The 11,240-nt window shown below is 42.7% G+C and overlaps 1 protein-coding gene across 42 annotated transcripts; it reads left to right on the top strand.

Moving 5' to 3' along the window:
• The first annotated feature begins 638 nt into the window (after positions 1-638).
• LOC110970939 (rho GTPase-activating protein 8) lies at positions 639-10,360 on the top strand. Of its 42 annotated transcripts, XM_051958557.1 has the most exons (14): positions 646-3,528; positions 3,705-3,792; positions 3,837-4,012; positions 4,057-4,282; positions 4,362-4,449; positions 4,522-4,653; positions 6,898-6,984; positions 7,061-7,159; positions 7,230-7,340; positions 7,420-7,493; positions 7,775-7,852; positions 8,838-8,966; positions 9,044-9,147; positions 9,225-10,360. In XM_051958557.1, exons 1-14 carry the CDS (start codon positions 2,728-2,730, stop codon positions 9,420-9,422), a joined length of 2,391 nt encoding a protein of 796 aa, XP_051814517.1. In that variant the 5' UTR covers positions 646-2,727; the 3' UTR covers positions 9,423-10,360. The 42 variants fall into 42 exon arrangements, 28 of the variants coding, with proteins under 28 accessions (XP_051814481.1, XP_051814471.1, XP_051814456.1 ...); XM_051958538.1 differs by having other exon boundaries at positions 642-3,671; positions 3,727-3,792; positions 3,837-4,282; XM_051958533.1 differs by having other exon boundaries at positions 642-3,671; positions 3,727-4,012.
• Positions 10,361-11,240: the final 880 nt, after the last annotated feature.

Genomic DNA, 11,240 nt, shown 5'->3' with positions numbered 1-11,240 from the left:
TCTGTAAATCTCCTCTCCTGGAGGGTTCTAATCTCTGCTGCAGCTCATCATTATTCTTCATATTTGGGTCACACTTCCTGTGGACTTGCCTCATTTGCATAATCACGTGACTCTGTTCATTCATTGGTTCAGAGCTCCAGAGCTGATGAACAGAACCCTGGTTCTGTTCAATAGAACCTTAGAACCAGCTCAGTGTTCTGTTCAACTTATTATATTTATTATTAGTGTTAATGTAAAACTGACAGATTCACTATAAGAACCCAATAGAACCTAATAGAACCCAATAGAACCTTAGAACCAGCTCAGTGTTCTGTTAATCAGGGGAAACTTGCTCTGAAGTCTCTAGCAGGTGATAAATGAACGTGAAGGATTGAGTTTGTGTTCAGTTGCAGTGAAGGTTTTCGTCCAGCAGATGTCACAGTTTCACATCTACAGGAAACATCTTCACTGTCTTACTCTGTTTTACTTTGCTGATTTGCTATTTCTTCTCTGTCTGATGCTTTCATTTCATTCTAACTGTTTTTATGTCAAATTTAGATTTTATTTGTATCATTTTCTGTCTTATAGTGTCGTCTGGTGTCTCTTCATTGTGGTTTTATGGTCATTTAGTTAAGACTATGTATGTATATATCTATATCTATATATCTATATATATATATATATATATATATATATATATATAGATAGATAGATAGATAGATATACACTACCAGACAAAAGATAGAAAGATAGATAGATAGATAAAAATAAACAATAAACTAACAGCAGTCAAAACCTTTGAGATGCTTCTTTTCTGTTATCTGCAGGTCAAACGGTTTTAATGTGAAGTAAAACTCCTTTTATGAAAAATATCTGGCAGTTTTACCTCTCACCGACGCGTTTTTAAACTAATAAAACATTTTTTTAAATCTCTAACTAGTTTTAAATGGAGCCGCTGCGGGTCCGTTCTGAGCATGCGCACAGCGGTGGCAGCGGCTGGTGGAGGAAGTTTGGATCAAACTCGGTTCCGGTTGATTCGCCGTTTTTCATCAACTTTAACGTTACATTTACGTCCCAGGTCGTCCTGGACCGCGAGTCGTCGTTTACCTGCTCAGGTGAGGCGGCAAAAGAAGCGCGTGCAGCTGAAAACAGGAAGTTAAACAGACGTGAAACAGTTTCCAGGTCGGTCTGATGCTAATTAGAGCCTTTAGCTAACAGCCTCACCTGGTCAGGTGTTCCTGTCTTCGACTTTACTTCCTTAAATACCTGTGTTCAGGGTCTGTGAGCTCATCCAGGTGTGTTCCGTCCAGGTGAGCAGGAATGAGTTCCACAGCAGAACTGGAGCAGCTGGCAGAATCAGGTGAGTTCACCTGAACGCAGCACCTAAAGCAGGTCGACAGTCTGGAGGTTCTCTACAGCAGATTACTGTCAGACTCTAAGTTCACTGGAACTTACAGAACAGTAACTAAATATTCCCAGAATAATTCCAGGATAATAGCTAAATATTCCCAGAACAGTTATTAAATATTCCCAGAATAATTATTAATTATTCCCCGAACATTTCCAGAATATTTCCAAAAATAATTCTGGAATAATTCTTAAATGTTTCCTGAGTAATTCCAGAATAATTACTAAATATTCCCCAAATAATTATTCCGGAATGATTACTAAATATTTCCAGAATAATTCCAGAATTAAAAGTCTTATTTGAACACTATAATTAGTGTTAATACCATTAATAACCTTACAGCTTGAACTGCCTATCTCGTGTATATTTTGTGTGTTGTAAATTAAACTTCAATTCCCGTCATGCATCGGTCAAACTGCTGCTTTACATCACATCATGATGTCATTTATTCTGCTGTTAGTCTTCATCCTGGAGCTTTGCCTTCAAATGTATCATTTTTTTCATGTTTTCCACCCAATTCTATTTCCAGTTCTACATTTTCTGTATAATCTTAACACTAATTCTCTGTGGGTGATCTTAGTGCAGCCTGGTGACGACCAGCCAACAGGAAGCTGCTGATCCTTGTCTGTTCAGATAAACCTTGTAGAAACCTTCAGTAAATATTCCAGTCCGACTTCATCATTTGTTTATGTGAAACTTCCTCAGAGCTGATTATCAGCAGAGTTTCCTCCCAGACCTCCGGCTCTGATCCACAAACAGGAAATCACTAAGAAACTGCAGGAATCTGTGGCTGAAACCTGCTTTACATCCAGACAGCTGGAGGTCATAGAGGTCTTGGTGTGTGAATGTGTGTGTGAATGGGTCAATGTGACGTATCATGTAAAGCGCTTTGGATAAAAGCACTATATAAATACAGCCATCCATTTTATTTCATAGACGTCTAGGTGTTCTAACCCTTCACTTTTTGTCCTACTCTATAGCCACTTTATATTTAAACATGTTTTATCTTCTATCCTGTAAATACAGTTTTCACTGATCTGTCCGTACCTACCAGCAGGATCATCTACACTAAACATCATGTTCTATGCTGTGTACCGGTGTACCTTACAAATAAATGAGTTATGATTAGAACTGTGGATCCATTCATACATTTTGTGTCTCAGATAATAAATCAGTGAACTGGAAGCAGCAACATTTACTGATGAAGAAGAAGAAGAAAAGGTGTTTCATGAGTGAAGTTTATTGTTATTATTATTATTTTTATTGTTATACTGAAGTCAAACCAGCCACACTCAGATTATACAGGCGTGTTGCAGACATGTTACAGGCGTGCTGCAGACATGTTACAGGCGTGTTGCCGACATGTTACAGACATGTTCCAGGCGTGTTGCAAACATGTTCCAGGTGTGTTGCAGACATGTTGCAGGTGTGTTGCAGACATGTTCCAGGCGTGTTGCAGACATGTTACAGGCGTGTTGCAGACATGTTACAGGCGTGTTGCAGACATGTTACAGACATATTACAGGTGTGTTGCAAACATGTTCCAGGTGTGTTGCAGACATGTTCCAGGTGTGTTGCAGACATGTTCCAGGCATGTTGCAGACATGTTCCAGGCATGTTGCAGACATGTTCCAGGCATGTTGCAGACATGTTGCAGACATGTTCCAGACATGTTACAGGTGTGTTACAGGTGTGTTGCAGACATGTTACAGTTGTGTTGCAGACATGTTACAGTTGTGTTGCAGACATGTTACAGGTGTGTTGCAGACATGTTACAGACATGTTACAGGTGTGTTGCAGACATGTTACAGGTGTGTTGCAGACATGTTACAGACATGTTACAGGTGTGTTGCAGACATGTTACAGGTGTGTTGCAGACATGTTACAGGTGTGTTGCAGACATGTTACAGGTGTGTCACAGACATGTTACAGACATGTTACAGGTGTGTTGCAGACATGTTACAGGTGTGTTGCAGACATGTTACAGGTGTGTTGCAGACGTGTTACAGACATGTTACAGGTGTGTTACAGACATGTTACAGGTGTGTTTCAGACATGTTACAGGTGTGTTGCAGGCACGTTGCAGACATGTTCCAGGCGTGTTGCAGACATGTTCCAGGCGTGTTGCAGACATGTTACAGGTGTGTTACAGACATGTTACAGGTGTGTTTCAGACATGTTACAGGTGTGTTGCAGGCACGTTGCAGACATGTTCCAGGCGTGTTGCAGACATGTTCCAGGCGTGTTGCAGACATGTTACAGGTGTGTTGCAGACATGTTACAGGTGTGTTGCAGGCACGTTGCAGACATGTTACAGGTGTGTTGCAGACATGTTACAGGTGTGTTGCAGACATGTTACAGGTGTGTTGCAGACATGTTACAGGTGTGTTACAGACATGTTACAGGTGTGTTGCAGACATGTTACAGGTGTGTTGCAGACATGTTACAGGTGTGTTGCAGGCGTGTTGCAGACATGTTACAGGCGTGTTACAGGTGTGTTGCAGACATGTTACAGGTGTGTTGCAGACATGTTACAGGTGTGTTGCAGACATGTTACAGGTGTGTTACAGACATGTTACAGGTGTGTTGCAGACATGTTACAGGTGTGTTACAGACATGTTACAGGTGTGTTGCAGGCACGTTGCAGGCGTGTTGCAGACATGTTACAGGTGTGTTGCAGGCGTGTTGCAGACATGTTACAGGCGTGTTGCAGACATGTTACAGGCATGTTGCAGACGTGTTGTAAACCGTGCTTCCTACGTGTGCCAGAGCTGCAGAAGGAGGATGAAGAGCAGCATTGTGTCTCAGATGTTCCATCACTTCCTCCCACCTGCAGTCTTGACTCCTCCTACCCATATTACGACGTGGCTCGACATGGCATCATCCAGGTGTCAGGTACCGACGGCTCACCTGAGTTCATGTTTTGTTGGTCCTCTGTGGATTGGTCAAGTGGATTGAAGGTGTTTGTCTGCAGGTGACGATCACTTCGGCAGGAAGTTGATCAGCTTCAGCAGCTGCCTTCTTCCTCCGTCTCACCAGCTGGACCACCGCCGCCTGCTGGAGTAAGAACCTACCTGCAGTGTGTTTCAGGTGTTCTATCATGAGGTTCTGATGAGGTTCTGCTGCTGCTGCAGGTACCTGAGGTTCACCTTAGACCAGTACGTGGAGATGGACTACATCCTGGTTTACTTCCATCATGGTCTGAGGAGCAGCAACAAGCCGTCCCTCAGCTGGTTACGGCAAGCTTACGGAGAGTTTGACAGGAAGTAGGTTCATTATTTCCTGCAGACTGATGATGTCACTTCCTGTTTTATGGGGAAAATGTTTTACACGCACCAATCTTTAGTTTGGATTCACCTTCTTGTTGATGATGTTCTTTGTTTATATTCTAGATTCTCACTGAAGGCATTAAACTATGAATGAACATCTGGAATTATGGAGGAAACAAAAAAATTAAATAAATCAGAACATGTTTTATATTTTAGATTATTTTACAAAAAAACCCAAAGAATCTAACAAACAGATTCTGAGTCATTGTTGGTAATTTTTAATTCAAACTGAGTTATTTTGAACAAACTTTGAGTTTCTTGGGACTTGTTCAGGGTTATCTGGGACTTCTTTTGGGTCGTTCACGACAAGATTTATCAAATTTTGGACATATTTTGGATAGGGCTGCAACAACGAATCGATAAAATCGATAATAATCGATTATTAAAAGCGTTGGCAACGAATTGCGTTATCGATTCTTTGTGTCGCGCGATTCATGCGTCACTCGTCATGTCGCGGAGCTGTTTACTTCACCTGCAGAGCGAGTTGAACAGAGCGAGGTGGAGGCAGAGCAGAGCAGGTATTTTCAAAGGAAAGTAAATTCAACAAATGAAACATGACCAGCACGGAGAAAACAGTTTGACCGAAGTCCTTAAAAGTGTGGGAGCATTTCACGCTTCACAAAACAAAGACATGCTGCGTGTCCACTACATGCGAATGCACGCATCTGAAAATCACACTGATGACAGACGGTCACGAGCGGGACACTACGTGGTCACGTGACCGCGCTTTCAGCTTGACGGTCCGGTAGAAGAGTCTGATAAACACAGCGGCTGGGCGGCAAACTTTATTATTTCGAAAACTTCAGGGGAAAGTTTTTCTAAAGCATTTGAGGCGACAAATAATCTGTGCAGCAGCTGAACCTGTCCTGGTTTTAGTTCACCGACGGCTAGTTTAGATGTTTAAGGACAGTAGAAGAGTCTACTTTATAAAAATGAGCTGCAGGTAAACACACCGGATCACAGCTGGAAACGCACCAACCGGCCACATGCGATGTGTTGCATCTAGTGGACACGCTCCTTAAGTCACTGCATTATCCTACATTTGATAACATCAGTCTCTCTGGTAGCTTGTCTGATGCTAGGGTTTGCTTATTAACTGATTAATGACAGTGATAGAGTGTGTGTGACTGTGAGAGATAGGTTTTATTTTACTTTCATCAGCTAAAGCATGTTTGAATATGCATTACAAATGAACGTAACTTTCACACTATGTGGTAATAATTTAAAGATTAAGCCTCAAGTTTTAATTTTCTGACATCAGAGTGAAGACACTGGTCTGTGTTGGAGTGAGGCAGGATGAACTACATTAACAGGTTTCATGATAGAAAGACATCATGTCCACCACAGCAGGCAGCTGACTGACTGAGAGCATCCTCAGCATGAACGTCACTGACATGAGGCCTCTGATGGTTGAAGACAAAGGCTTCACTACAATCATCTTATTTGTTCTGTCATTCCAAATCTTCTATTTCTGAATAAAGAGGCGGAAATTAAAAATGTTTTTTTTAATCCGATTCATCGATTAATCGGAAAAAAAATAATCGGCTGATTAATTGATTATTAAAATAATCGTTAGTTGCAGCCCTAGTTTTGGGTCATTTTGTACCATTTTGAACACGTTTTGGGACATTTTGAATAGCTTTGAACAGTTTCATCATTCATTCAATTTCAACTGGTTTTACAAGTTATCATTGTTAGCAATTTTTAATTCAAATTGAATCATTTAAAGAAGCTACAAAATAAAATATGTTGTGAATTACAGGTTTCCTCCATAATTCCAGATGTTCATTCACAGTTTGATGCCTTCAGAATCTCCATGGAAATAAACAACCAGTAAATTAGAAGCTGTGATGCTGGAGGTGATCTTTATGTTTAAATAGAAGAACATTTTCTGTCTCATCAGAATCTGTTGAAGGAAATGTTTTGATGAATCACAGCGGGTCATGTGATCGATCAGCTGTTTTCTGTCTAAACTTCCTGCTTTTCTACTCAAACAGTGATTTGTTTTCCATGCAGCTGATTAATGAGAGAATAAAGTTCCTCAGTGTTCTGCTGATTAAACCAATAATAAAGTTAACGACAGCTGAAGGAGCTCCAGAACCAAACTCAGTCTTTATTCAATAATTCATCATAAAGATGTTTGTTTAATTTTCATGTCAGTAACTTGGTTTGTTTCTTCAGATACAAGAAGAACCTGAAGACTCTGTATGTCGTCCATCCAACAAACTTCATCAGGATCGTGTGGAACATCTTCAAACCTCTGATCAGGTGAGAACACCCCTGAGATCTGCAGGTGGTCCTCCACCTGTCCCCAGTGACTGCTCTCATCTCTGCTTCTCCTCAGTCACAAGTTTGGGAAGAAGCTCAAGTACGTGAACTACCTGTCGGAGCTGCGAGAACACCTGAACCTGGAGCAGCTGGTGGTTCCTGCAGACGTTCTCAGGTACGTTCTGCCCTCACCTGTGGCCTCCTCAGACTCTGGGTTTGTTCACCGTTTGTTGTTTGGTCTTCAGACACGACGAGAAGCTGCAAGCAGCTCAGACAGGTGGAGCCCCGCCCACCGTGAGAACACCTCCACCCCGACCGCCGCTGCCAACCCAACAGTTTGGAGTCAGTCTGCAGTAGTGAGTGTCTGTAGAGCTGGAGCTTCTGATCAACAATCAATAATCCATAATCTATAATCAATACTGTGTTTATCGGCAGCATTAGAGAGAAGAACCGAGGCGCCGTCATCCCACCTGTCATGGCTCAGACCGTCTCCTACCTGAAGGATAAAGGTGAGTCTGCCAGTAAGCAGCTGCAGCAGAGGCTCATGGGTAACGTAGTGTTCAGAGGAATCACCTGGACAACAGGTGGACACAGCTGATCAATAATCTGTGAAACTGATCAGTACAAAGAATCTGAAGCTGAGTTTGCTTTCATTTGTGAAAATGTTGATCATTAAAATCAATAAATTATCTGTAGATTCATTGATTAGGACCAAAAGTGAAAGCAGCTTATTGGAAGTTTCTCATCTCTGTGATTGATCGATCGATTGATCGATCGATCATCTCGGCAGGTCTGAGGACGGAGGGGATCTTCAGACGTTCAGCTCGTGTTCAGGTCATCAAAGACGTCCAGAAGCTTTATAACCTCGGTGAGTTTTTTTTAATTTCAGGATCAATAACTTTGATCAGCAGATAGATCAGTTGAGAACCAGCTGATGGTGTTTGAATGTTTTTATTGGTGTCGTTTGGTTTTTGTTTGACTCTGTTCTGATCCGATGTCTGGTCTGAGCTGTGAGTAAGTGACCAGCGGAAGCTGATCTTTATCAATCATCACGCTGGAGGACTTTGGGTCTGGAGATCCTGGAAGGTCTTCTCAGGACCAGACAGAAACATTCAAGAACCTCACTGAACTCTACAACAAGCAGCAGCTCCACCTGGATTATGATGCCCCCTGCAGGTGTGGAGCAGCAGATGTCAGCTGATCTCCACCTGGTTGTTGGATCAGATGGAAGCTGCTGGACTGACCTGGTGGACCCAAACAGGAAGTGGTGGTGAACTGGGAGCACCTGGTGGAGGTTCTGTTCAGGTTCTTTGAATCTCTTCAGCAGAAAACCCATCAGGCTGAAAAAGGAGAACTTTGGATCAGGAACCAGGAGGTCAGCAGGACTGAAGCTAGGAAGAATCCAGAGACTTTAGGGGAACTTTGGGTTCCAGAGAAGAGAAGGTTCTCTGGTCCAGTCTGTGTCTTGCTGGAGACAGAACCAGACTGGACCGTGGAAGGACAACTTAGAGGACCTCCTTTACCCAGGTAACATGAAGACTCAGGTAGAACCTCACCTGTATCTGTGGTTGTAGTTTCTAAGATGATCCAGAAACTCCTCAGTCGAGGAACCAGGTTTGGACCAGGTTCATCCTTAGACTCTGAAGGTTGTGAACTCTATTGGCTGAACGTCTCTTCAGGTTTATGACCTGAGAACATCTCAGGAGGCTGCAGTAGAACATCTGGAATCACCTGCTTCACCTGCTGCCTTCACGACCCGTAGATGGATCATCGATAAATATTACATTATCAATAAATATTACATCATCAATAACTGTGGTTTGATCAATAACTCCTTCTCTGTGGACCTTCAGGGAAACCTGTGAACTTTGACGACTATGAAGACGTTCACGTTGCTGCTGTGATTCTGAAAACGTTTCTGAGGGAACTTCCTGAACCTCTGCTGACCTTCAGACTCTACAGCTGCATCCAGGAGATCACCAGTGAGTACTGATCAGTGATCACCTCCATCCAGGAGATCAGCAGTGAGTATTGATCAGTGATTGGTTCTCCTGCTTAGGTGTGGAGAGCAGCCTCCGGGTCGGCAGGTGTCGACAGATCATGGAGAGTCTACCTGAACATCACTTCATCGTGGCCAAGTTCCTGCTGGGTTTCCTCCATCAGGTGAACTGATCAATAGTTAACATTGATCATTGATTGTCGGTACTGATCAATAACTGAGGTGTGGTTACCTGTCTCAGGTGTCTCAACAGAGTCTGACCAATAAGATGAGTCCGTCCAACCTGTCCTGTGTCTTCGGTGTGAACCTGGTCCGGCCTCGTCATGGTTCCATCTCCCTGTCAGCTCTGACTCCCATCAACATCTTCACCGAGATCCTCATCGAGCACCACGACGCTGTGTTTGGCTCCCGCTGCACACCTGTACAGGTAACCCCCTGATAAACACCTGTACAGGTAACCCCCTGATAAACACCTGTACAGGTAACCCCCTGATAAACACCTGTACAGGTAACCCCCTGATAAACACCTGTACAGGTAACCCCCTGATAAACACCTGTACAGGGAACACCCTGATAAACACCTGTACAGGGAACCCCCTGATAAACACCTGTACAGGGAACACCCTGATAAACACCTGTACAGGGAACACCCTGATAAACACCTGTACAGGGAACACCCTGATAAACACCTGTACAGGGAACACCCTGATAAACACCTGTACAGGGAACACCCTGATCCACAGACTCTAAACTTTTTGCTCTCAGGACGTTTGTAAACTTGTATTTTGTTAATTCTAAAGCTGTAAAAGAGAGACTTCATTGAATTTAAACCAGAAGCTATTTTTTTAATCAAATGTTGGGTTCAAACTGAGTTTTTCATATTTTTATACTTTTTTAAATACATTTTTATACTGTACAGCCTGGTTCTATGGAGAACACTGAGGTTCTACAGACACACTGCACAGCCTGGTTCTATGGAGAACACTGAGGTTCTACTGACACACTGCACAGCCTGGTTCTATGGAGAACACTGAGGTTCTACTGACACACTGTACAGCCTGGTTCTATGGAGAACACTAGGGTTCTCCTGCAGATTCTGCAGCGCTGAGCTGTGATTGGCTGCTGAGCTGTTTGCATGGTGGTGTTGCCATGGTAACAGGAAGAGCAGCAGAATCTGATAGATCAATAATCAATAAATGTTCTCAAAGCACAGTTACAAAAGTACAGTTTAAAAACAAACAAGTTCTGTAATAAATGTTCTGTAGTAAATGTTCTCTAATGGACATTCTAGAGTAAATGTTCTGTTCTAAATGTTCCATAATAAATGTTCCATCATGTTCTGTAATAAATGGTTGATAATAAATGTTATATACTAAATGTTCTATAATAGATGTTCTCTAATAAATGTTCTACAATCCAACTAATAAAGCTGAAGCTCTACAGAACGTTGGGTTCTGATGAGAGGAAACGTTTAAAGGTTGGATTTGAACATTTTGGTCTAAACGTTCCATAAAAGGTCGTAAAAATGAATCTAAAGAAAACACAAATATTCTAAGATTGTTCTCCACAGAACCTCAAACATTAAAGTTCCAATGAAGGAACAGAAAATCACCACAAACAGGAGATCGTCTGGTGGTTCTGCTGAAGAACCGTGGACCAGAACAGACCTTCAGGACCTGCAGCATCACGTGACCAAAAAACACCAGAGAAGGTTCTGCAGGAGAAGCTCATAGTAGAACACTAAGAACTGTAAAAACACTTTAATCTGAAACAATACAAGAGTGTTTATTAATGTAGTGAGTATAGAGATGGATGAAAGGGTGAGGATAGATGAAAGGGTGAGGACAGATGAAGGGGTGAGGATAGATGAAGGGGTGAGGACAGATGAAGGGGTGAGGATAGATGAAAGGGTGAGGACAGATGAAGGGGTGAGGATAGATGAAGGGGTGAGGATAGATGAAGGGGTGAGGACAGATGAAGGGGTGAGGACAGATGAAGGGGTGAGGACAGATGAAAGGGTGAGGATAGATGAAATGGTGAGGACAGATGAAGGGGTGAGGACAGATGAAGGGGTGAGGACAGATGAAGGGGTGAGGACAGATGAAGGGGTGAGGACAGATGAAGGGGTGAGGACAGATGAAGGGGTGAGGATAGATGAAGGGGTGAGGATAGATGAAGGGGTGAGGACAGATGAAGGGGTGAGGATAGATGAAGGGGTGAGGAAAGATGAAAGGGTGAGGAAAGATGAAAGGGTGAG

Source organism: Acanthochromis polyacanthus, chromosome 1, assembly GCF_021347895.1.
Source record: "Acanthochromis polyacanthus isolate Apoly-LR-REF ecotype Palm Island chromosome 1, KAUST_Apoly_ChrSc, whole genome shotgun sequence".
In the NCBI taxonomy this organism is placed as follows: Eukaryota; Metazoa; Chordata; class Actinopteri; family Pomacentridae; genus Acanthochromis; species Acanthochromis polyacanthus.
Note: the sequence above shows the minus strand (reverse complement) of the source record. Positions and strands in the feature narration are given on the sequence as shown.

Excerpts from the sequence above, each read along its gene's own strand:
- LOC110970939 (XM_051958521.1), top strand. The coding sequence starts at position 2,728 with ATGTTACAGGCGTGTTGCCGACATGTTACAGACATGTTCCAGGCGTGT. Across the intron at positions 4,450-4,521 it reads GACCACCGCCGCCTGCTGGA|GTACCTGAGGTTCACCTTAG; the intron begins GTAAGAACCTAC and ends CTGCTGCTGCAG. Across the intron at positions 4,654-6,897 it reads TACGGAGAGTTTGACAGGAA|ATACAAGAAGAACCTGAAGA; the intron begins GTAGGTTCATTA and ends TTGTTTCTTCAG.